Source organism: Cottoperca gobio, chromosome 15 (assembly GCF_900634415.1).
Source record: "Cottoperca gobio chromosome 15, fCotGob3.1, whole genome shotgun sequence".
Classification (NCBI taxonomy): domain Eukaryota; kingdom Metazoa; phylum Chordata; class Actinopteri; order Perciformes; family Bovichtidae; genus Cottoperca; species Cottoperca gobio.
In genome coordinates, this window is record NC_041369.1 from 17,253,586 (window position 1) to 17,280,992 (window position 27,407).

General features: G+C 43.1%; 1 protein-coding gene across 4 annotated transcripts; it reads left to right on the top strand.

Moving 5' to 3' along the window:
• The first annotated feature begins 1,138 nt into the window (after positions 1-1,138).
• On the top strand, positions 1,139-26,379 carry dachc (dachshund c). 4 transcript variants are annotated; one of them, XR_003833584.1, is made up of 11 exons: positions 1,139-1,946; positions 9,005-9,153; positions 12,163-12,273; positions 16,062-16,240; positions 17,334-17,454; positions 17,570-17,704; positions 21,343-21,530; positions 22,144-22,294; positions 24,177-24,307; positions 24,493-24,597; positions 25,775-26,379. XR_003833584.1 is itself a non-coding variant. In XM_029450582.1 (11 exons), exons 1-11 carry the CDS (start codon positions 1,369-1,371, stop codon positions 25,810-25,812), a joined length of 1,854 nt encoding a protein of 617 aa, XP_029306442.1. In that variant the 5' UTR covers positions 1,141-1,368; the 3' UTR covers positions 25,813-26,377. The 4 variants fall into 4 exon arrangements, 1 of the variants encoding a protein (XP_029306442.1); XR_003833585.1 differs by having other exon boundaries at positions 22,147-22,294; XR_003833586.1 differs by having other exon boundaries at positions 1,140-1,946; positions 9,005-9,114; positions 25,775-26,378.
• Positions 26,380-27,407: the final 1,028 nt, after the last annotated feature.

Here is a 27,407-nt window from a genome sequence, read left to right on the forward strand (position 1 = left end):
GGGTTTGGAGGAAAAGAGTGTTAAAGTCCTTTGAGTTGGAGTACAGTCGGAGTTTTATCCTCTTCCCCCTTGTCTTATGGTGAGATGGTCTCTGGAGATCTGTGTCTCTCTCTCCCTCACGACCAAGATCATTATCGGCACAATGTTCCGTGAAAGCCACTTTGAAAGGACTGCGAGCTCCATATGTAAATTGTGTGTGTGTGTGCGTGTGTGTGTGTGTGTGTGTGTGTGTGTGTGTGTGTGTGTGTGTGTGTGTGTGTGTGTGTGGGGGGGGGGGGGGGGACTGGATGAGGAAACAGTACAGGGAACAGGTAAAGGGGTCAATTTGTCAAGACAAGGTTATTAGCCCCCCTTTTGTACAGTCTCTCATCTCTCTGGTTAGATTGTTTTTGGTCCTTTTGATTCAAATTCAGATCCCGGTTTTCGTTGATTTAAGATCATGATGGTATGGAGTACAAACAACATTACAATAATGACAAAACAAAGGCACCCGGCAGGAATTAGGTGCAACATAAATTACTCGAACAAAGGCAAAACATCATGTTGGCTTTATGCGTATCCAGCTGTAGTGTAAACATGAAAGTAAAAAATGTCTTTATATATATATACCAGTTTAAACTCTTGTTAGAATTGAACATAAAGATCCCTGACATACCTCATAGTTTATACGCCATTTCTGTATACACTGATATATTTTGTTTAGAGCCTATAAATCTTTATTGAAGACTCTTCTCAAGTTACTTTCTTCTTTTTTTGTTATGTTATCCCAAAGCACTCGGCTATTAAAGTCTCTCTGGCGGTATCCATATTAACTAGTATTTAAACACGGAGAATATTTGCTCTCATGACAAATAACTACAGTAATTAAGCCATAATTTTCAAAGATAATGCAATTATACAACTATTAGTCACAAACGAAGTGGGAAGATTACAGTGATGCCAACAAGGTTTAAAAGTGCTATAAAGAAGACAGATTGAGAGCCATCAGAAGCATTAATATTAAAGTGTCGTTAGGCGTTCATAAATAGGCTTATCCAAAGTTTATGTAGGCTAATCTTTGCTCTCTCTCCCTCTCTGTGAAAGTGTGTCTCTCTCACTCTCTAAGAATATACCCAGGCTCCACCTCTTTATGATAATGTGACAGTAGCATCTCCAGCTCGGAGACAAGCCTCCTCTCTTTCTCATTCAACTATGTGATCTGTTTTTCCACACACACGGACCCTGTCTCCTCTCCTTTTATCCCCCTCTCCTCCTCGGCACACTCAATGCGCAGCTCCCTCTCTCGCAAAGAAACCGCATTTGTTCGGCGAAGTTACTTTCTTAAGAATAGTTGACTTTGAAGTTTACTTTTTGTTCAAATTGTCGGACATGACGACCATGGCAACTCCGGCTGCTCCGGCTCTGCTCCCCGCCGCTACACTCGGGCACCACCCGAGTTCCGTCTCCCCGGCCACCAACTCTCCGCCACCTGCGGCCACCTCCGCCGCTTCCTCCCCGGCTCCTCCGGTGGCGCACCCGGCGCTGCTTCACCAGTTCAGAGCGGACATCTTACTAGCGAACGGGACCCAGCTAAAAACCGGAGGAGCTCCGGTGTCCAGCAGCGCTAAGCCAGTCTACGCCACCCCGTCGCCCGTAGAGAGCACGCCGCAGAACAACGAGTGTAAACTGGTGGAGGTGAAAGGTGCCAAGCTGGCCTCGTTCACGGTGAAAGACACGGAGCTCATCTGCCTGCCCCAGGCTTTCGACGTGTTTCTCAAGCACCTGGTCGGCGGGCTCCACACCGTCTACACCAAGCTGAAACGGCTGGACATTGCCCCGGTGGTGTGCAACGTGGAGCAGGTCCGGGTGCTGCGGGGGCTTGGGGCCATCCAGCCCGGGGTGAACCGGTGCAAACTCATCTCCAGGCAGGACTTCGAGACGCTCTACAACGACTGTACCAACGCAAGGTGAGGCGGGAGAGGAGAGGAGAGGCAGGGGCGACAGACGGTGTGACTCGGTCCTGATGCGGTTGATGTAGGGTCACCTAGTTTATGATTGAGAGGGGGGGGGGACGCGTGCAGCAGGTGGGGTTATCCGAAGCAGGTACAAGGGCAGTGAACATATAGGCACTTCTACACCCAAATCTTTATACTATCTGATATCAGTCTGCAGGTGATGACACAACTTCCATGATCCATTTCTTTAAATCTAAATATATTGCAAATTGGTTGATTAGTTTACAAAATACCATATGGGGGTATGTTTCATATATCCTAATATTTCTGTAATATTTCAGGACTTTACACTGATCTGTATGAGATTCCTCTCAATTAAAGGCTAATATATACTGTTAAACATGTAAACTATATAGGGAAAAGGATTATTTCATAAAGTAATTTATCTAAATAATGTGTAGTGTTGGATGACTGAGTGGAGGTCCAGTTCACCCCTTTTTATTTACCACATCAGTGATGCTAGGCCTGTCACTAATTACCATTTTAACGGATGATAAAGGCTGCGATGGTGATGATGGTGTTGACGATAATGAATTTTAGTAATCCTAATAAAAAAAATCTTTAAAAGTTAGTCATATTATCACAGACTATGATCTCTCTCTCTCTCTCTTTGACATGCACACACACACACACACACACAGTATCTCTGACACACACACACAGTATCTCTGACACACACACACACACACACACATGCACACATTGAATCTGACACTGTCATTCTGAGAAATTGATTCTTCACAGAAATTAATTAATTTTCATTTGGCCCCAAGCGGCAGCTTAAATCAGGAAAAGCTCACTCACTCACTCACTGATCCCTTTGCTCTCTCTCTCTCTCTCTCTCTGCCTCCCTCGCTCACTCTCCCTCTCTCTCCTTCCTTAATAACTCGCTGTCTTATCATATCAACACTCTTTAGCCCTGAGCATCAGAACAGAGGAGATGATTAAATGAATTCTCGGTATTTATGATGCGATTATGTAAATTAGCTGTTTTGCAGAACTCCGACGGTGACCAACTACATGGGTCATCAATCGAATGCGCCACAGAGATGTTTGGATAAAGGGTTGTAAATTGGCTGGGATTCATGGTTTCCTGGTGCCTCAGTCTGCTGTTGTGCTGACCACATGCTTGTAACAGCATGAGTTTGAATCCAGAGGAGTGTGGATTAGCCTTAGTTTGGGGAATTTATATTGTTTGATAGTTAATCCCTGCTCCTTGGAGCATGAATGATCCAATTTACACCTGCCATTAAGTACAGAAAGAGGATGCGTCAAGATGTGTACAGATAGACACCAAAAAACTGATTTTGTAATGTGTTCACTATATGTTCTACTTCTTTATGTTTCTTGGGTTTAAATCAAATCATTAGGGTGCTTTAAAAGGGATCTTGTTTTATCCCTAAGCTTTGATACAAGCTTTGACATGTTGAGTAAAACCAGAAACACTTTGGAAAGAAACAAATCATTGCGAAATTCAGCTTCCAGCCACATGTGCGTGGATTAGCACCTGCGCTTAAGCATCTGAGGCCCTGCAACCAAGACAAAATCCAGATGCATCTTCTGGCTGCTTTGGGATTTCTTCTATGTCAGGTGTTAATGGGAATGTTGTTATACAACCGCTGAAAATACACAGCCTCCGCCGTCTCTAATTATCCACACAACACTCAAACAGGCTTTAGTTAATGAGATCTGAAAACATCACTCGTCTGAAATCTTCAAACGACTTCCGTGATTCTTTGTCTGAAGGCTTCAAATGTGCTGTGGTGGCCATTAGTATCAGCCCCCTGCAGTAGAAGTTTCTAAGTAATCCCTTGTGTGGCTGGAGCAACATACAGTAGCAGATACAAAGTGGGACTCAGGATGGTTATGGTTAAAGCGGGGAAGGCCGGTTCATCTCCAAGAACGTGATGTTACGGTTCTCTGACAGCGTCAGCGCTCAGCGAGGTTTTTGTTACTGATTAAGACAGCCATCACTTATTATTTTCCAGTCCAGCACAGTCAGACAGGCTGGAGGGGAAATAACAACCTTGTCTGATAGTTTAACATGACTAACAGAAAGCTTTACATGGATTCCTGCTGTTTATTCTTTTGGCTGTTTGTTCATTATTGGTTCGTTTCTTTAGGATGAAAACTAAATAGAGGTTATGAAACTGTCCTCTGTTTATCATTGTCTTTCCTCTCCTGCTGTACACACACACACACACACACACACACACACACACACACACACACAACCTGACCACTGACACATCAAACCATACAGAAGGGTCCGACTTCGCCCTCAGTCAAATCCTAGTTATATTTCATGCATAGGTGGCGTACAAACACACACTCCCTCTGTCATCTCCTAGCACACAAACTCACACCGTCACGCCTGTGTGTTTGCTGGCTTTGCTGCTAAATGACATTAGTTCCACAGAGAGAACATGGCGTGTAGGAGGCAACATGATCCTCCGTCCTTTTCTTTCTCCCTCACAAAGGAACAGTTTCATTCTCTGTTAGGGGCACACATCAAACAGCTCGATCAGGTCAAACTGTGTGTGTGTGTGTGTGTGTGTGTGTGTGTGTGCATATATTGTACATATATATGTATACTTTTTGTAGAGTACACAAATCCCCCCCCCCCCCCTCACATGTTACATAAAAGTAAAGCAAGGTAACAAGATCTCTTGTTACTTTTTTAACAAAACCTGTGTTAATAACAACACATGGTTTCTTCATTTGCGCGTGCGAACATCTTTTACACACGTCTGACAAGTAGCACAAGATATGTGTTCATAAGCAATGCTATTTTAAAGGGTTAGTTCATCTAAATGACAAAAATCCTTTTTTTTAACACTTGCCACTTGATAGTTTTTGGTTTTGTTTGCCCTCATTTTGAGATTTCCTGCTTCCAACAGTGAATGGAATTTAGTTTGTGGTGTTATAACAAGTGCCTTTCCAGAAACAGTTTCCATGTAACTCTGGAAAACAGGTAACGCTTTTCAGAGGACTTAGTTCTTCGTTAGACCTTCTTCTGAAGAAAGTAGTTCCCATTAAAAACGCTTAACGCTGTTTCTGGAAAAAGATTTAGCTCTTCATTGCATTGAGGTGGAAGCAGTAAACGCAAAACCTCTGCATCTCAAAGCCGACATGGCTAGAGGTAAAATGTAAAATATGTTTTCTTGTAATATAGGTCAACTGACCCTTCGAGGGATATGTCGTAAAATGACATCATGTTTCTCTGCAGCTCTTACAACCAGGGACATTTACAAAAGTCAAATGTGAAGCAGGTGTAGAATACACATTGGGCAAAAAAATAATAATAAAAAAAGTTAGTTAGTTAAATGAAAAGATGAATGAGAAATGAGACGAAGCGGCCTGTGGAGTGCAACAAAAGCCCGCTCTTTGTGTTTCTCTGTGGCAAACCTCGGCCGTGCAAGTTGGCTGTGTGGGAAGGTGGACTCCTCAAAGCCGAGCCCCACTGCCATGCCATAACTCACTGTCAAAGTCAGCAGCGTTATGATGAAGGGGAGGAGGGGTGTGTGTGTGTGTGTGTGTGGGGGGGTGTGTGTGGGGGTGTGCGTGTGCATGTGTGTGTTAGGGTGGGGTGATTAGCTCAACTTTAACCTCCGCACTCTTTTGATGTTTTATAGAGAAGAGCACGATAAGATAGAGAGGGCCTCCGTGTCTTCCACTGTGACAGCTTTTAATAGAGTACACACACTTTTGAACACACACACACGGTCTTGACATCGTCTTGACCCTGGAATGTGGGAGAGGAATGCAAGGCAGTATCAGTTTAGGAGATCAGATTCTTGCCCATGATCAAACGTCCTGTGCGTGTGTGTGACCGTGTGTGTGACCGTGTGTGTGTGTGTGTGTGTGTGTGTCTTGTCCTGCCTGCTTCTTTCATGACATCATCACACAGGCTTTCCTAATAACAATGGCGCTTAAAGCTTTTTTATTTTTTTCAGCCCTCGATTTCAGAGGAAGATCACAACATCAATCTTTCCCTGCCTTCTCTGACCAGCAGCATAAGTCTTCCTGCGCACAGCGACAACGATATGATTTATCAAACTGGACCGTGACGGCGAATACAAACCCGTGTGATAAACACAGATTGAAAGGATGGGAGCATGGGAGCTGTAAAGCGCCGCTAATATATTCCAAACAAAATCTTGTTTGAGCTAGTTCTTCTACACACACTCACATAAACACACACACAGCTGCTACCTATCAGCACCTCAGTCCCTCCAAGCCAGTAGCTGTTCCACTGTTTTGACTGTAACACTTCCTCTTCTTTCATTACTTTTCTCTTTCCCCTCAGTGTGTGTGTGTGTGTGAGGAAGAGAGAGATCTGTCATCTTTGTTATGTTTTGTTTCTGTTCCACCTGTGCTAAGCTCCAGCTGCCATGTTTGGCGTTTCATGTTTCAGGTAACACACTAAGCTAAGCTAAGATTGGAGGGCAGAACTCAATGTACCTTTTAAAAAAAAAAAAATGTGTGTTTGTGTGTGTGTGTGGCCAGAGCGTTGGCATGAGGGAGGACGTCTGGGTGAGATTTTAATTAAAGTTTGAGACAAAGAGGTCATAAGCCATACACCCCCTCCTCTACACACACACACCTTACACACACACACACAATGAACTGTTTTCTCTCTCCCCCCTCCTCTCTCTCATTCCATCCCCACAGCTTGATGACTTTTCCATGAAAGGCTTTTTCATTAATCCTACCTCAGGGAACCGGTGCTCTCCAACCTCACACACACTCACAAAACACACGCGCATGCACAACACACACACACACACACACACACACACACACACACACACACACACACACACACGTAGACCTCCCTCTACGGGTCACTTTGATGTATCAACGCACTTGCAGACTAAACACAAAATTAGGTTCCAGTTCTTTATGCCCCCTAAAATGTAACATATACAAAGGCACACACACAACACTACCACCTCCAAACACACACACACACAATACACACAAGCCATTAATTAGTGTGTGCAAATAAACAGTAGTAAGGGAAAGGGAAGCGGCTGCTGTAAAAACCAACCACAGTCTTTGGTCTCTGTGTGTTTTATTTCCCCTAACCGGTTTCGGCATTTTTTGATGCGTGTGTGTGTGTGTGTGTGTGTGTGTGTGTGTGTGTGTGTGTGTGTGTGTGTGTGTGTGTGTGTGTGTGTGTGTGTGTGTGTGTGTGTGTGTGTGTGTGTGTGTGTGTGTGTGTGTGTGTGTGTGTGTGTGTGTGTGTGTGTGTTCATTTAAGCTGTTTCAACATCAGTTGCAGTGGAACTGTGTTGCTTTACCTTCAAACTTGAGACCTAAAAATACATTTCCTGCTTTTGTTAAGCACAGTATGATGCTCTACTGTATATGGACTGCAAAGAAATATTGTGTGTGATGTGAATGCACCCCCGCCAACAACAAAACAACACACACACACACACACACACACACACACACACACACACACACACACACACAGACATTCACAACTTCATCCTTCTTGCACATTCCTGCTGTCTGTCTCTCAGGGTGTGTGTGTGTGTGTGTGTGTGTGTGTGTGTGTGTGTGTGGATAAGTGTATGTCTATACCTGAGTGTGTCTCTTTCACTGTCTACGTGCCAGTGTGTGAGAGTGTGTGAGAGTGTGTGCGTGTGTGTGATATCTGATGTCAGCTGTCACATCCCAGTCGGTCTGGGCCCATAATAAGAGACAATAATAACAACTCATTAAAACTGAGGGCAGGAACTGTGGAGCTCATCGGCTCATCAAATTAACCTTTGAACACTTCATATACACACACACACACACACATACCACACACATACCAGACACAACCACACACACACACCGGTGTGCGCTCACGCTCACACGCACCCAAGCTACCTGTTTTTCTCCCACAGTTAGTGACTGCACAATCTTTCTCTCTGTCTTTTTGTCTCTCTCCATCTCCCCCCCTCTCTCAGCCAGTGGGTGTGTCAACAGGGGATTGGTCCTTTCTGCTGGGTAATTGATGAATTATATGCAATATGCAAATGAGGCGCCATTAATCTCCTGACTGACAGCTTCGTTTATGGGGCCTTAATGACGGCTGGATTAGATTCTAATTAAAATCTGCTCAAAGACACCCCACGCTAGGAAGCTGCTGCTGCTGCTAGTCTATCTCTCCCTCTCCCTTTTTTTTACTCTTTCCAACCTTTTCTCACTCTCTCGGACTCTCCCTCTATAATTCCTCTCACTTTACATGTCCTCATCTTCCCCTCCATCTGCCTTTTCATCTTTATTGTCCCTTTAGCTCTCCATTACAACTTCTTCTTTCCCCCTCTTTCACTCAGTGTCTTTAAATATCACACACACAGACACATGCACAATCGCCCACAGACTCATGTTATCCAATGTCAAGCTGGTATGAGAGGAGATGAGCTGCGCTGGTTGTCATTAAGCCTGATGTGGCCCGTGTCATTTCCCCTGTCAGGACATTCACACCGTTTAGTCAGAGCCAAAGTGATGTCTGACAGCTTTCCACATACCTCCTCTCGGTTTGATTGAGCATGCCCGGCTCAATCAAACCATGTGAATCTGTTTGTAGTCACAGCCTTTATTGAGGAAATGTGTGACATGGCGGGAAAAAAGGGAATGAATGACCAAATGAAAAAAGAAAGAAGAAAGGGAAGAAGGTGAGCAAACACATTTAATAAGCAAACAAATGAATGAGTAAGCTGAACAGTAATGAGGTGCTTTATTGATACCATAGGGAAACGCTACTTTTTTGCTTGCTCGTATCCACAGGGAGGTCAGATTTGCTGTACAGCAGCCTTCCAGGAACCGGTCAGGTTTCAGTGTTTCCTTGTTGACACTTCAGCAGGATCAGAGGTTTACAGACTGAAGGGCAGTTACTCTAACCAGGCCACCCATCTCAGTCTCAGCATGAAAAACTGACTGACTGAGGGAGTATTAAGTATTAAACTGCCTAATGACTAACGTTAACTTGTGTTTTCTGCCTGCAGTTCGAGGCCGGGACGACCGCCCAAGAGGCTGCAGAGTGTGACAGAGGGCGGGACTCACCACATGCTGTCCCACAGCGGTCTGATGCATGCTGGGATCCTACCTCCTGCAGGTGACCACCCAGGACTCACCACGCACATACAGTACATACGTATGTACCCTTGTGCACATGTGTACTGTAGAAAGAATATCTCACAGGCACACAGACTGTATCCACTGCATCTTATATCATATTCAAGTTCCATAATTTGCATTTTACAAAAAAGTGTTAAATGTTTATCTCAGTTTTTTTTCCCTTATCTGTCACAATGTTATTTTATTAGATTTTTTCTAAGATTTTGAAATGTTTTACTATTTGCCTTGTTAACTATAACGTCCAGTTTTGACAGATTCTTGTTGCCTATGTTCTGTTTCTAGTATTTCTTTGTTTTCTCCATGATTATTTTCTCCACAATAATCACAGAAATAGTCCAGACCAGGCCCTCACTCTGCATATCATGCAGATCTATACACCAGGAGTGCAGACATCAGTGTTCTTATACAAGTTTATCTGCTAAACTGATTTTGTAGCGGACTGGTGAGAGGGACATTTCTTCATTTCCATGGTCCAATCTCTAATCAAAAAACCTCTTCGCTAATGATGATGATGATGATGATGATATAGTAATAAAATTGGTCTATGTGTCAAATAAATTGCAGTTAATTACACATATGTTATGCACAGTATTTATAAGGTGAAAAATTTGGAAATATTGAAAATAAATTGATCAGAATAACATTCTAAAAAACAAAGGATAAAAAAGAAAAACATATTTTTTAAACACAAATAATCAACACAACAATATTTGACTATTTTGACTTAAATATAAATGCATTTCTTTATTAAATGTATAATAGATATCAATGATATATGGGAGACCGCATACACAATTTTCTCATATAGTAAAAGACTTGGCATAAATCATGGCCAGATACTTTGACTTCACCTGCCAGTGTATTCTGTATTAAATATCCATTCAGAGGGGAAAGCCTCTCTGACTCTCTAAATCCCCTCTAATTTCCCTTTTTCATAAGGTCGAGGTTTGTAATTCCTCAGACCTGTACAGAAGTCACAGTAGAAATCCCTCTTTTGGCTCCTTGAGCTGCTTTAAACATTGAATTAGTGTCACGTTGTTGCTTCAGCCCTCAGAGGAGCTGCTGGCAAAGTTCAAATTCTGTTCTCTTTTCAGCTGTTGGGAAGTGAAAGCAATGACCTGGCAGCCAGCTGAGTTGCTCCTTCAGTTTAAAGAAAAGAGCAGGTTGATTATGCAGAATAGAAACTCTACTTTTTCCTCCAGACCCCCATAATGACACATTTTACCCATCATCAATACTGTGAGGAGGCGGGTTCTGGGAGGCGACCTGCGTGTTGATTAATAAAATTAGCATACACACTGCTGACACATGAGAAACAACTCATAACTTGCAAGTTGGCCTTTTTTCTTGAATCTTAAGTACACAAAGTCCTCAGTTAAATTGAGTAAGATTAATAATCTTTAGAACTCTGAAACTTTTTCAAGTGTGTGTTTTTCAAATAAATGTTATAATTTGCTGTGAAAATGTCCTGTTTTAAAAATATTCCCATTATTTTTGTGTAAACCGCATTAATTTTCTCTTTAAGTATGAAAATAAGTTAGAATTTTTTTTAATGTAGTGCCTGGTAAAAAGATGATGAAGGAAAATCTAAAAGTCGGTTTTATATTTTCTGAGTCAACTATCTGCTAAAGGCCATGGTGCTGCTTGTTTTTGTCACAAACAATGTGTGTGTGTGTGTGTGTGTGTGTGTGTGTGTGTGTGTGTGTGTGTGTGTGTGTGTGTGTGTGTGGCACAGAGAAAGGGAGAAAAGTAATTGTCACCTCACCGCTCTCAAAGTTGCCCTTGGCTTTGTGCTCTTCACTGCAACCTGATCTTTTCATTCCCCGCCTCAAAAGAAGCCATTTTCTGTTAGCTCCGCTTCCTCTCACTGTTCAAAGGTGCTCAAGTGTGTGTGTGTGTGTATACGTGTGTGTTGTGCCTGCGTGAGTGTTCAAGAGCATCTTTCTCAGTGGGAAAAGAGTCTTTTTCCACCAAAGGAGAGGGCACGGCGGCAATGTCAGCGCTACTGATTAGAGCTGGCCACATGAGAGGGGAGAAAGAGACAGAGAGAGGGAGGACATTTGAGCGTAAAAGGCAGAGAAAATCTTTGATGTGATCCTCCTTAGTCTCTTTTTCTCGCCCTCGTGCACTCGCACATACACACACGCAACACGATGGCTTATGTCCCGCTGTGATGCTGACATTTGAAAAGGTAAAGTCAGGAGAGGGGATGGGAGGAGAGCGCAGAAGAGGGCAGGAAAGAGAAGATGAGAAGAAAAGGAACAATTTGTTGTGGTTGTCTACGTCTTGGACGGACCGTCTATGCTAAGAAACCCATTGTGTAACAAAGAAAAAACACTCAGCAGATCAGATTGTTGCAAATGTTTAGACGTATCCACGACCAGGAAATTAAGACTTATGGCTTGTTTGCATTTCCTCGGTCGTGTTTGCACAGTTGCGTGCTTTAATAATTCACTGTGTTTGTCTGTATTAGTGCAAGAGATATTTCATTTTCTGCGGCATAAGATGGAGTTTTAAAGGTTGATCTGTGGGTCAAACTACCTTCTGGGGTTCAAGACACAAATTAAAATGTGGCTCGGCCCTCCTGCCACATTTTGTCACTCTCCATTTCGTATTATCCAAAAGTGCACAACCCCTATTAAAAAGTATCTTCACTTTTTCTTCTCTAATGCTTCTAATTTAGACTGATAAAGATGTAGTTTCTGGCTAAGAGGTGGATCTGCTGCCGCCGCTGAGTGTCGTCCTGTGTGCTGTGCTGTGGGATGTGATATCCCTGTGTGGGAGAGATGAATGTCTCGGCTTGTTCCTATCACTGCTGATTCGTGGCAGACTAAATGGCCAGTGCAGCGGTGCAGTCAGAATGAATGGCTGGCCTCTGTCTTCCCATGACAACCTCCTGCCTACCCACTGCTCTAATCCTCAACCGGGGCCATTGATCTGGCTCTTATTGATTCTTCTTCTTTCTTTCTGTCCTCCTTTCTTTCCTTTTTTTTCCGTCCTCTCTCTGTGTCTGTCTCCCTCTCAGATCTGTCTGCCCTGGCCAAGAAGATCAAGCTGGATGCGATGGCCAGTTACCACAGTAACCAACAACACGGCGGGCCAAACGGAGAGAACGGTGACCATAACCACGCACTGGGTGAGTGTCATCACGCGCATATGCGTCCGGCGAAATGTTTAATTACAGTTGTATATCACGTCGCAGGGTTGTTGTCTGTACACATCTGTGATGCCAAGTCAATACGACTTGAGCAGCTGTGTTTGCGTGCGGCCGCTGAATCAAGCTGATTAAAACCAGGATGTGACATCACCTCGGCTGCCGCTACGTTACCTGTGCGAGACGGCGAATGAAAAACAAACTAAAGCAGCAATGAGTCAGTTCTTCAGATGAAATTCGATATAGACATCTGGGTCAGGTTATACCAACGCATCAGAATATAAGGAGCATGCGGAGATATATTTTTCATCACCAGTTTTGTAGGTTTTTTCCAATTGTGTCCAGGCAGTGATACATTCCTGTAAGGGTGAACGTTTCCTTCAGCTTGCGTTTGTCTGCATACTTGTGGGATTCTGAAAAACATATTTCTTCATCCGCTCCGTTGCCCCAAACAATGTTGCGGGCAAATCATTAGTCCACATTAGTCATCACATGAAGAGAGCGTAAAGCCAGACCAGCTCTGTTACTCATGCTCAACATGGCACTGGTCTGTCATGTTGAGTAACATTAGATCAGGGTTACTGGAAGAAAAGTCTTTCTTTTTTCCCAGAGTTACGTGGTATTCTCATCCCTTTGGCTACTTGTGCAGGTATAATAATTAGTCATATGATCTTAGCAAACAGTTCGCTTTACTGCACCGATCCCTGGCTTTGCAGTGAAGGAGAGCAGCCAGCAACAGTGGCGCACTAGTGGATGAGAGCGAGCGCACAGGGATGATAGAGAGATGAATAAGATGAGAGGCTGAAGCCAAATCAATAGTCTTCTCTCTAATTCACTATCCTGAATGCAAACGACAAATGCTGGACAATCGATGGCGGAACGGACACACGCACGCAAATGCACGCACGCACGCACGCACGCACGCACCCACACACACAGCCGGGACGCGCCGCCCCCACTGTTATCGACAGGTTAAAGCGACATCAGTGTGTTTAGACAGATGACAGGGCTTATGGGGGTCTGTGTGGAATACGCTATCAACCTGGGACGCATACACACACACACACACACACACACACACACACACACACACACACTTAACATGAGGCGCGTACTGCAAGGGTTTAGGACAGAAATGAAAAGGAAGAAAGTGTCCTTGTGTTTCTCAGAAATACAAAAAAAGTAAAATGACTGTTTAAGTACTTTTTGTTTTTTTGCCGTGTTTGCGTGCATACGTGCATGAGTGTAGTAAATCTTTTTTCTTTACCCGTGTCTATAAACGCTCCCAGTCTTAAGCATTGTTTACCATTGTATACACTCAGTTACGACTGCCAGCATCTGTGCGCATTTAGGTGGCATGGTTACCACCAGCCATTATAAACCTGTAAAGCCTAATCACTGTTAATGATAGAGTCAAGTGGAAACACACACACACACAAACACACACAGGGCAGGCATACATACACACACACAAGAACGATGTGTTTTTTCCATACCGCCACCCACGGCCTTATGGGAAGGATAGGCCCCTACCAGAGCTTTAACCACTACAAAGGCAATCTCAGATTACACATACGCACACACTCACAAATGCTGAGTGTGACACCTTATGGGCTAGAGAAGAGCGGGGAGCAGCCATTTCTGCATTTAACAAGATCTTCTGGGAAATTTACAGTAACTGTTTGTTTACAGTAATGGTTTGTTTGGATAAACATAAGAGAGGCACTTTGACTTTTGATGTTTTTTAATGAAACATAAGAGAGAGCGATGGGAGGGCAGAGAAAGTGAAGAGAGGAGGAGGAGGAGGAGGGGGGGGGGGGAAACGGAGTCAAGAAAGAAAGTGAAAATGAAATTATAGAAGAAAGGTGGTGTTGGGGGGTGACAAAAGTGGAGTGCTGGTTTCTAACCAAGGCTTAATATTTGGAGTTGGCTGCTAGTTGATTGTCGGAGCATCTGGTTATTTAGCTCCATTCAGACAGATCTTTTGTTTGGATTGGTTTCTGCTCTGGGCAAGTGAGAGACTAATCTGCCAAATGCACAAAGCACTGCACATATGTCCAGCGAGCCCGACTCGTAATGTCACCGCCTCACTCTTTATTTCTTAGTTTGTTTTTTCTTTTTTCTTTTCTTCTCTCTTTTTCTCTTTCTTCCCTTTTCCTCCATTATTTGTTGTATTTCATCTCTCCTCTTTGGATAGCCTTTTTTTTTTGTTTGTTTCCATGCACTCGTTCTATTATTTGTGACAATTGTGCGGAATAGAGTCCAAGTTTTTTCCTTTGTGTTTATAATTACCCAGCGTGCATTGCTGGCCCAGCACCAGGACTGCCATCAGCTTCTTTTGTTCCACTTCCTCCCTGTGTTTCTTTTGTTTTTGTTTTTCCTTTTATTAAATGATAAATATTTATGTCATTTTCTCCCCCCCCCCCCTCAAACAGGATTGTTTGTTTCATGAATAGAGGGACTGCAACAACCCACTAGGGTGCTGTTGAGAGGAAGGATTTTCTTTAAAGATAGTGGATGCTTGTCGTAAAGAGAGGAGTGCGAACAACAGATTGGCCAAGATAATAAGAGTTTGGTTTGAACCGCTGAAAGCGTGTTGGATTACCGTCAAGAACGTCGGGGGTATTGAAAGCAAAGTTAGCCAGTTTTTCTTCATTCCAGAGAGGCTGTGTTTGTTTTTATGCAGGTGACACTAAGCATTTAAAGCATCCCTAAAACAATTTGAATCCGTCATTGTTTTTACATCTTTGTGTTGTAATGAGCAGGTTTCTCTGCCATGTCCTCTTCCTCCTCTTCCTCCTCTCTCTCTCTCTCTCTCTCTCTAAACCCCAGACACGCACGTGCATATTTTCAAGTTGTGGTTTTAGAAGCAGAGCAGTCATCCAGGTACTATTGACATCACAGAGGAATGACATTGGTGTCCAGTTTCAATCCTGTCATCAGAGAAGCAGAGATGCTGTGGGCTTTCAGTCCAGTTCACAGCACAGCACAGGACTGAGCAGAGCCTTTAAGTAGTGCTGGGTAACTACAACTGAAGCAGAAATGAAAGAAGAGAGAGGCGAGACCTGTTTTATGTTGGGTGCATGTATAGTGCAGCTTTGATGGCCTTTAAACAGGGCGGCTGGTCTGACCTTCAACGGCAGTTGTTTTAAAGCTTGTGCAACGTAAGGGCCACTTGTGATTGTTAAAAAAAATTGAAATCCAAAAAATTCCCAAATAAGGAAAAAAAACCTGTCATGACAAAAGAAGGAGAAAAAATAAACTGGGCAGTAAATATGTATTAATACCAGTGTCAATGACCAGAATACATGTTCTGCATGGCCTCACCACTCACTGCCTTTATTAATCCAAATGTAATGTATTGTGCTTTGGAGCTTTAATTGGCACAGGGTTGTCTCCCACACCACTTTTCTTTTTCTTTTTTAACCGATCCATTTTCTGTCACTGTTTCCAAGAACGTTAGCGAGCTGACGGTGGCAAAACACCTTATGATGTGCCGTGATTGGCGTGGTGATATTCAAACATAGCTGTTCATTAATTTATGCATTTTAATTTCACGTGAATTCTCAGCCCGTTTAGATATAAAAATAACTAGCTTTGTAAATTTCCATAACACTTGGCAGTACCTCCGCGGTCCATTAGATGGCCCACCACGCAGCCCGCTGGTTGAGAACAGCTGTTCTATGAGAAGCAGCAGACCTACTGTGCTCTACTGTGCTCTCCCTCCTTCAATACTTTTATTGTATTCTGTCTCCCCCCCCCCCCACCAGTTCTGGATCAGTTGCCCTTCATGATGATGTCACATCCTCTGATACCTGCCAGCCTGGCGCCGGCCTCCGTTTCCATGGCGATGGGCCAGATGAACCGACTGAGCACGCTGGCCAGCATGGCCAACATGGCGCAGCTCCACGCCAAGCCCCCTGCCAGGGCTCCCACCTCCGTCATTAAGGTGAACTCAGAGAGCCATCAGCCCGGTGGATGTGACCGCCGGCCAGAGTCCATGTGACACTCGGGATCTGATCACATGAACTCAGAGTTTTAGTTACATAGAAGTGTTTCAAAATGGGATATATGGAAAAACAAAAGACATCACTTCAACAACCAACATCCAAACACATAGTTTTGTAAGACCGTCTGATCATTTACGTGCAGAATTTAAAATCAAGTTTCTATTTCTCTTTCATCCAACGATTATGGCAAAAGTAATTGTCTACTGGTGGATATCCAAAATCTGGATCACTACCAGAATGCAATCAGTTGTTCTTTGGTTTAAGGCCAATTCCATATCTATTGATATTTGAGATATGCTGCATAAAGACAAAGCCAAGTCCCTTTGCTTACAAACAGTGCTTCACAATAACACCTAACTATGTTTCAGTAGTTTTCCTCTTAAAGCTCATTAGAGGAGGTCTGGAAGGATCATATATTCTACCACACATCTCATGTTGTAGGCCTCAGTCCTCACACAGTAGCAGGAAGTACCGTCTCCGGTCATAACGTTAACGACGTAGACCATTGTTTTTCAAACACTGGGCTGGGTCACTAAAATGGTTTACAAGGCTTATTGAAATGAGTGCCAAATTTGACTGTGAACACCAAAGAAGAACATAGTATGTTTCCAAACTTATCATTTTGCTTTGATTATAGGATATTTGTGGATGAATCTATTCTGCCCTAGAAAGCCAAAATCCAGCCGCTACAAATTTGGTTAAAATTGACTTTAGCTCATTCACGTTTTGATATCGGTTTCACCATATAAAAATGATTACGCTATACAAATAAATAATATGTGGAATAATATCCATTGTGATGGTAATGTTGCTAATTCACTTTGTCAACCATCATAACCAAATAAATAATATATTGTAATAGTAGATAAAGAGTCATAAATCATAAAAGGCATTACACAAACATCTTGTATGGAAGTATCTCTCCTAAAGTAAAGTGTGAGTCATGTTTTGTGGTTTCTTTATTTGTATGTTTTGTTCCATGATCTTCGGCTGATTGTGTCACTATAATAATATGTGTTTGTTGTTTGGTAGGAGCGAGTGTGTGACAGCCCCTCCCCTTCTCCCTCATTGGAGGAAGCTCAGATGTCATCCAATCACAGCAGCAGCGTGTCAAGTTCACCGTCTCACACAGAACGCACTGCAGAAACCACACGTGCGTACTAACCTGTTTGGAAGTAGACTCACAGAAATGAAGGAAGCTGTAGCTGTAACAATACCTGTGAGGAATTTGTGATTTATGATCTTTCTTTTTCATATTTCCGTTTTAGACCCACACGATGACGGCCTGTCATCAAGTCACAATGTGTTGGGGCACTCACCTGGTGTGGTGCACGGGGCCAGAGAGACCGATGGGACCTCAGTGGAGTACAGCAAGGAGAACAAGAGGGGCCACACTGACAGAAGTAAGATACATATAAGATAAGATGCACTTTATTGTCCCCAAGGGGAAACTTGGCTTGGGCAGCAGTGCTACACAGCTGCAAACAGCTTAACACATAGCCAACAGGACAGTACAGTGCTACAGCAAGGACATAGTAAAAAAAAAAAAGAGATATTGCACATGCCTTGTGAGATACAAAATATAAATAAATAGGCATTATAAAACTGTTTGTACAGCTTGGGCCAGCGTTGGATCTGCAGAACCTTTAAACTTGTATTTAGATGTCTCTAGTCCGATTTTAAAAGTACCGTAATGTGAACTGTCTTACATTAACACACATTTGCTGAATGACAATGTCAGGTTCACTTCAAAGGTCAGGTTCTTTCTGTTTTCGGAGAATTCACTTGTTAAAGTCATTAATCATTTAATGATTATTATTAATGAGCAATGATTATTTCTCAGACAAATCAATTGCGTTTAAGCAAACTCTGTCAATACGGCACAACAACAAGCACTCAGTTTCCATCCAATCCATCCATCTATGTCAGTATTTACATACTGTGGATATAAACTCTTGTGGCAAGTGTGTGAGAGTTTATTTAACCCGTTGTATTTGAAAAGAGACAGGAAAGAAATATCTCAGTAACAGGTGGATAAGGATTCACCGTCTCACCCCTTCTTTCCTCCTCCTCTCCTCTTCGCTGTCGGTGGCCCTCCTGGCTTCCCACAGAGTGCAAAGACAAATAATTCTGCAAAACAGGGCTCCATTAGACCAGGAAGCAGTGTTACATTAGCGAGCCATTTGCCGGGCCGCGGCCTAACGAGCCAGGCGGCCTCCCGCGCTCTCAGCTGGACCTCATCTGCATAACGACCGCCTCCCTGTCGTTAGGGCCCGCGTTGCCACGGCGCTGCAACGTCAGTTGTTTGGTTCTCTCTGTCAGGGAGGTTTGCATTAGCTTAATGAGGACTGCTCAAGGACAAACAGTCAGCAGAAATCTACAGCGAGAGAGAGAGAGAGAGAGAGAGAGAGGGAGAGAAACTGAGAGTTTGTATGTGTGTGCACGCGCCGGTGTAAATGTATTCTAATACTGAATCACATTATTCAGTAATCGAATCCAAAAATCACAAAGGCCGCCCAGGTAAGGTTTCATATGCTGTCAGGTATCTGTGAACATATTGACAAAGCAGTGCTGGCACCAACGACGTGAATGCCATGCATCACACATCGCATTTATGCAATTGATTTTCAATTGATTGTGCTGCATGCAAATGAAACGCATGTACATTTGCTGGATTGCAGGCTTTTGTATTCGACCTACAACATCACAAGATAGGTTTATCGTGGATTGAACGGAGTTTCAAAGAGCACTTCAGCGCTGTCATTCTGTCAATCCATTGTATGATAATCTCTGAGTGTGTGTGTGTGTGTGTGTGTGTATGCGAGTCCGTTTTGGCTGTGTGTGCTGTTTCAGTGGTCTTTGAACAACGTATCCATGCAGCAAAGATCAGAGGCCATCCCTGACACCTCACTCCCATTAACCAAACATCAGCAGAATTTTATTCTCTGTCTGTCTCTCTCCTTCTCTTCCTCCCTCCCTCCCTCCCTCCTGCTCTCTTCCGCTGACTGGCAGTCTTCACGTGGTGAAGTTCATTAGCCCTGGGGATGGGTGGGAGAGGAATAAGAGAGGAAAAAGAGAGATGAAGTTGGGAGAAAAGAGAAAAACAGACAGTGACCTTGGTTAGGGAGATGGGTAAATGATCAAACGAGCTGGCAGTTGTGTGTATGTGTGTGTGTATTTATGCCAAAGGTATGTGTGTGCGTGAGTGTGAGGTAAAGTAGGCGTAAAACAGTAACTCAATAAAGGATCAGTCACATCCAAGGAGCCTGGGGAGCCCACGCTGCTGACTGCGCACTTCACCGGCTACGAATGTGAGTGTGTGTGTGTGTGTGTGTGTGTGTGTTTGTGTGTGTGTGTGTGGGTGTGTGTCTGTATGTGAGCCACGGGAGTGTAGTTGGATGCCCTCCGCTGAGCTCGCCAGCACCTGCTAATTACCTTTCTCTACAGAGCAATGCTTTTAGCAAGAAAGAGGGAGAAAGAGGAGGAGAGGGGGGGGGGCATGGGGGGGTGGATTGCTTCTCATCTGTGAAACACCTTGAATGTGACAGTTGCCAAGACGTGAGGCCGAGGCGGTGTAGGGGAGGTGGGTGGATTTGGAGCAGAAGATGCTGTGGTCAGCTAAGTGGAGAAAACACTGTCATTTGTCACAGACAGAGAAAAGTGCCAGATATCACATCGCACGTTCACACTCGTCTCTGCTCCAGTAACCGGCGGACTCCCAGGACGTCTCCGTCCTCAGTGGCTCGGATGACAGTAAACGCAGAAAGTGAGCAACTGCCTGATGTGGGGGGAAAAAAAAATGCAAAAGATGGCTAATCTTCATCTCCCCTACTGTCACGAATCGGGAACACGCAGTTCTCAGGTTTACAAACAGATGGTCATCCATAATGCAGCTTCTTAGCTGTTTTTATGGGAGATGTCAAGCTGTGATGCATTATCAATAGGCAGAGTGCCATCTAATAAAGGGTAACCACATTTTCAAAACCCAAAACCAGGACTTCTGCGTACACAGTAATTAGTGTTAACACCTATTTACTGTTGGGCTTCAAATCATTACAATAAGACATTAATTAAATGTATTAGTAATCTATAAATTATAGAAATTTGCATTCGGTCTTGATTGCATATTTTCGCTAGAATGATCATCCTTTTGCAGGTTTGAGTAAATATATTAAACAGAAACGAATTTGGAAACAGTCATTTCAAAACGAGAAATCTCAATCTCTTGTCCACGCTGAAGTTTTGTATAAAGGGTTTTGTCTTTTATTGTATGCATGTGATCGACGTGTGCACAACGTATGACTTGATCTCAGTTGCTTTTATCTGGTTAAATAAAGGTTAAATAAAACATTTATTAGAGTTAAGTTGCTTTGGACAACAAGCATCTGTCAGATGAATGTAAATATATTTAAAAAGTGGACAATGTATAAAACAAGATGCAAAATGTAAAGAAAGATGACTTTTATTTATTTAAATGTCACTTTTAAAATGCATTTTAGAAATGTGTATTTATTTGGCATCTCTGAGAAGGTGTCTGACTAAATAAAGGATATTTATTCTTATTGTCAAAGACCAAAACAAACAATTCCTTAGTCCCTCTCCCTATACTTTCTGACTCCTGGTGCTCATCCCCATCTGTTCTTACTGAACGTAATAAGCAGGATATAAATATATACTTTTCTATTTTTTCCTAACAGCTAGGCATTATAGTTTTTAGAAGACGTTACTCAAACACGAGTAAACGTTGCATTTGTTGGAGACTTTTTTCATTTGCAGATTTGGTGCACTTGTGAGTATTTACAGCAGCAGAATGGTGCATGTGGGCACGAATTACAACAATCATTTACGTGTTTTTGGACACGAATGGAAGTCTATGGCACAGAGGAGTCAGCTATAAATACTTGTTGTTAGGATCAATCCATTGTTGGTCTTTTCATGAAAAGAAAAATACAGAATATGTAAGTAAAGTAGAATAAAACTGTAAGCGTTTCGTGTTAAACTGATTCACCTGACTAAACATCCAAATGTCTCTGCCCTCCAGATAACAGCTCCTTGGCCACTCAGACATCCAGGGAGAGCTGTGATAGACAAGTCTACCAGAAACCCCCGTCAGGCTGCGAGAGGGTAACTTACCCCGCAGGACACAAGCTCACAGCAGGTCTCCACCACACTCCCTTCATCTTCCCGGAAGGCTTGTCCTCCATAGAGACCCTGCTCACGAACATCCAGGTGAGGCTCTGCCGGGGCTTTATTGTTATTATACTTTGAGATGAATAGGAAGGGAGATGAGCCACTCTTTGGGATTTCCTGAAATGGTAAATAGCAGACGAGGCAGACATTTAGGATGTGCAGTAATTGGGATGGGCGTGTGCTGACCTGCTTCTCAGATCTTACACGTCTTTGTTATAGCAGAGCACTCCTCGCTCGGCTGGGTTTTCACAGGAAGAAAAAGAAAAACCTGTTTTTAACCTCACCTGACCCTGATGGCACGTTAAAAGATCAGTGTTGACTTTCATAAGGATAAAATCAGACTGCTTCCAGAAATGATACACCTGAGTAAAACATTGGCAGAGGAAGAGCCATTTTATTTGTGATCATTTTACTTGTAAAGTGAGATTTACATGCTCTTGTGTTGTGTTAACTGTGGCTGTCTTTTCTTCCAATGTAAAAGCTTCTGTTTTCACATCACTTTAACAAAAGGTAGTGACCTTTTGTTAAAGTGATGTGAAAACAGAAGTATTTACTTAGGATCAGTTGCATTAAGGGTTCTCTCTGAGACAGACGCCTCTCCTGGCTTCTGTTCAGTGTGTAACCTGTTGATGTGTGTCTGTGTGTCTCCAAGCAGGGTCTACTGAGGGTTGCCATAGAGAACGCCCGGGCGCAGGAGAAGCAGGACCAGATGGAGCGGACGGAGCTGAAGATGGAGCTGGTCCGAGAGAGAGAGCTCAGAGAGACCTTGGAGAGACAGCTCAGCATGGAGCAGAAAAACAGAGGTGGGCTGCACCGCAGAAAGCATCACACACAGTATTGTAGGAAAGAAAATGCTCAGGGAGACTTTGCAGACACCGCAGATTAAACCCTCAACTGTCAGTGTTTAATTAAGATTTTTAACTGGAAATGATTGTATTTGGCAAGTGTTGACTGGAGTATTGTTTTACTGCCACATAGAACTACGACAACACTATCAGACTGTTAAATTACACACATTACAGTTCATTTAGATGACGCTTTTGTCCAAAGCGACTTACAATAAGTGCAAACAATCATGAGGATACAACTTGGAACAGTAGTACATTAGTTTCAAATAGGTGCAATCATTTAAGTCCAGTACAATCATTTCAAATAAGCCGAACAATGTAGTGCTACATACAGAAAGAGTTTTTAATTAGTAATTTTATTGGCCGAGGTGCAGTCGAAACAGGTGGGTTTCAGTCTGTGACGGAAGGTGTGAGGACTGTCTGCTGACCTGATATCAATGGGGGAGCTCGTTCCACCATTTTGGAGCCAGGATAGCAAACAGGCTTTTATTTGAGGGGTATCTGGGTTAAAATTTGAATTTCTGGCATTGTGTTGATTTTTACATCTAAACATTGACATTTCTGCTGTCACAACACTGCAAAACGTCCTCTGAACGCACCCAATTAGATTTCATGCAGAGTAAACTGTACTTTCAGTATTAGTCAACTGTGAGCCAGGAGTGTGTCAGCCTCATTTACAGACTATTACTCATCATGTTGAAACCAAAGTTCAAAATACCGTCAAAGTCGCTCACATCTGTTGATGTTACGATCCGGGAAGATCAGGAAGCAGAAATGTAATAAACACATTCCTAAATCAATATATACAAATGAAGTTAATCATTTGATTTGCTAAACTTGACATCCTTTGTCATCTGTGCGTCTGATTCTGCTTAGGAGGAGGAGGGAGGGACGGAGGAGGAGGAGGAGAAGGAGGAGAGGAGGAGAGGAGGAGGCAGAGGAGGAGGAGGAGGAGGAGAAGGATGGAGGAAGAAGGAGGAGGAAGGAGGAGGAGGAGGAGGAGGAGGAGAGGAGGAGAGGAGGAGGAAGTAGGAGGAGGAGGAGGTAGGAGAAGGAGGAGGAGAAGGAGGAGGGGCAGGCGAATGAGGAGGAGGAGGAGGAGGAGGCGGAGAGGAGGATAGGAGGAGGAGGAGGAGAAGGAGGAGGAGGAGGAGGAGGAGGAGGAGGAGGAGGATGAGGAGGAGGAGGAGAGGAGTGAGGAGGAGGCGAGGCGGAGGAGGAGAAGAGAGGAGGGTGAAGGAGAGAGCGGAGGAGGAGGAGGCGGAGGAGGAGGAGGAGGAGGAGGAGGAGAGGAGTAAGGAGGAGGGCGGAGGAGAAGGAGGAGGAGGAGGAAGGAGGGAGAGAGAGTAGGAGGGTGGAGGAGGAGGAGGAGAAGGGGGGGTAGTAGAAGGAGGAGGATTCTCGAGTAGTGCGGATAGAGGCGGAGATGAGAGGAGGAGGGGAAGGTATGAGGGTATTATTATCTCTTCTTCTTCTCCTTCTTCGTCGTCTTCTCTTCGGCGTCTCTTCTTCTTCTCCTTCTTCTTCTTCTTCGCCTTCGTCTTCGTCTTCGTCTTCGCTTCTTCTCCTTCTTCTTCTCTCCTTCTTCTTCTCTCCTCTTCTTCTTCTTCGGAGAGTGGAGACGTACGGAGGGGGTAGTTCGGAGTAGGTCGGCTTGGTTAGAAGGAGTGAGCGTGTCTCTTATTCTATTTCCGCTCTCTCTTCGTCTATCATTCTCCTATGCGTACTGCTTCTTCTCTTCTTCTTTCTTATCTTTTCTTATCTTCTTTTCTTCTTCTTCTTCTTCTTCTTCTTCTTCTTCTCTTTTCTTCGTCGTTCTCCTCATCTCTATATTCAGTTTGATCCAGAAGCGCCTGAAGAAGGAGAAGAGGAGTAAGAGGAGACTACAGGAGGCTTTGGAGGAGGAGGTGTTAAAACTGCGTGACCAGGCAGAGCACACCCTGCTGCACACCGCCAACACACACACAGGTACAGGCACAGAAGCTGTTTCGGAAGATGTCATGAATTTGTTATGCTGCTTCTTTAAAAAGGGATCACAACCAACGTAATTCTCATTGTCATATTAAATGTCACCAAGCCTTCAGTGCAACATAGCCTTGACTGTTCATTCGCCTCTAATTAAGTGTCTTTATTAATTAATGACCAAACTACAGGCCATCAATCATCAGCGGCCCCTCCTCACACAGAATCTGTGACCCAGGACGTGGATGGGAGCAATCACGATGACAACAGGCCGGACACCAAGGCAACAGTACAAGGTACAGGTGTCCACATGACAAGCACGGCTTCCTCAGTGTGTGGCTGTGAAAACAGCGTCATATTCTGATCAGCACAAATGTAGTTTTGCAATTATTAGACAGAGATATAATATTATATTCTTCTTGTTTTATTGTTCTAAATGAAGCGTGTTGGCCGTGTGGTCCTTTTTAAGTGTGTCTAGTTCCAAAAAAAATGAATTTGTCTAAAAGCAAAGGTGCGTGTATCAACAGTTGTAAAGTCACCGCACTGTTTGTGTGAATTATCTTCTTATCAACGGTGGTAAATGGACTGAATAAAGATTTCAGTGCAAGAATTGTGAAATAAACTGCGATCCACCTGCTGCTGGGGATTTATTTAGCTCCTATCAACCGAACAGGGACAACACATTTCATTATTACTCACAGCTTTTGATTAACTGACCGGTCTACTGGAAGGGTTTTTCGAAGGTTTCACAGGGAGGCCGCTTCCTGAGAAGTTGAACAAAATGAAATGAAGCATGAGGCAGTTCACCGGGGCTACCATTTTAATGGAGATGGGCGTTTAAAATATTTATTTAAGCAACATTATTGTCTTCACAGGGATAGATTAATGAGAAATCCCACATGTAACGTTTTTAAATAGACAGAAAAAGAAATGGCCGTGATCTCTAGCCCGGCCTCATCAAAAGAGTGCATGGTTGCAGCCCACCTCTGCTCCACGCCGTGCCAGGACCGCCGTACCAGACAGCGTGCTTGTTCAAAGCCAATTTTTAATTGAATGTCAGTGAAGCAAGAAGAGAACTGGCCACTAATTAACGGCTGTCTTAATTGTCCTCGTGACGAGTTTGTTTGGACATCATTTGCATAATTAACACCCAGTAATAAATCATTTAAAGGGGAATTGTCTGTCAGACAGCAGGGCAGGATGTGCTTTCTTTGTGCCAGGATGTTTTATCGCCAAAAACAGGGATCAGGGGCCGAAACACAGTTTCAACTAAGCCTTACTTAATAATGATCTTTTATTAATGATCTTCGGTCAAGGTTGTAGGGGACCTTATTTTAATATTTATATGAATGAATTAATAACATTGTGTCCTGCTACTGTTACAGTCTCTTTGGTCTAATCTGTCTAAATTCACTTTAACTTATAGAATTTTGATTGTGTTTTTATTAGACTGGATTTCTTTCTGGATTTCAGAGGGCAGAGTGTTCCTGCAGACCAGCGGGATGTACTGAAGACGAGGACGGACGGATGAATGGATAAGATGAATGGAAGAATAGAGTGATGAAGATTCCTCAGTTATGAGAAATACAATCGACAGGCATGCTCAGTCGCGCAGCGGCGTGGCATCTGAGATACACACATCTCCGCGCGAGGACTCCCCTACATTTCAAGGGTGACATTTGAACTTTTCCATTGTTCTCTTGTTTAATTTATTGCATTTATCAGCGACTCTCGGCCGTAGTGGGAACAGTACTTTATTCTGATGATGTGTTTGACTGTGTTTCTTTCAATCAAGGTTTTTAGATCCTAGATGAAGATGACCATAGTTGTTTTTTTGTCAGTGCTGTTTATCTGGACACAAGTGATGAATATAACTTGTAACAGAGTTGTGTACATATATATAGTCATCATTCTTTGTTACTATTATTATTATTATTATTATCACAAAACATAAAGGCATGTTGTACAGTCAGTAAATGACTTGTATTGTGTATGTTATGCAGTAGTGCAGTTTGACAATACAAACAATACAAATCCTTTTTATTAAATTGCGTCAGTGCTTCTTTCTTTATTCCACAAGTGCAGTCTCTGAATGCATCATTCATTAAAACAAAAAAAGATTATGTGAAAAGAACGTTTATTTTATTTCTCTGAAATGCATTGCACCAATCTGAAATGTGCATTTATATTGTAGTTTAGTTTTTTGTTGTGTGACAAACAAAACATTTCTGCATTCAGTGTTACAGTAAACCCTTGAGATTTGTTTTGTGTGTGTGGAGGAGGGGAAGCTCCATGTGCTTGCATGTCTATACATATGTGAGGGTTTGGGGACTGATGTGACATTGATTCTTGCACCATCTCCAAAAACATGCACGTAAGTATCGACAGACAGACAGGAAGGTGGTGAGCAGGGTCACATGTGAGCGGTCCTTTAGTGGAATATGATGACGATGCACTCTCTCTCTCTCTCTCTCTCTGTGGCTGCACTCATTTTTTATCATGTTTCTTTCTCAGGATAGAGACGGGTGGGGGACTTTAAAAGATATACTTTGGTCAAGAGCACATTTTTGGTAAATGTGTAGAAAGATAAGACGAGACATAAATTAAGAATTCTGTAAAAGAACAGACATTTCTGCTGTATGAACATTTCTGCTATTTCATAATCTTTGCTGGCCAAATATTAGCATTGCAGGAGCTGGAACCATATCTAATTAAACTAATGAATAATGTTTTTTTGACTTGTTTTGGATTGCAGCCCTGAAAATGTCTGGTGATATAAATCGATTGTAGCTCAACTTGTAATTTAGAATTTGAAATGAAGTATTTCTAGCTACATATCAGAGCTATTTATAAAACTGAAATCAGGACTGTTCTACGCCATTTGAAAGCAAAGAGTGTGTGGCTGCAGACGCGTATAACCACATTGTTCCTCAACTAATGCAGCGGGCTAATGAATGACTGTGATAAATTATCTGAGGGGTCGAGGATTACAAATGCTGTTGAACATTGATTGTTTTAAGATATTTGAAGCAGATTTGTTCCTTTAGGGCACACAGTAGGTGCACAGCTTAAGTCCAAAGTAATATATTTCTCATTGTTCTGAAGT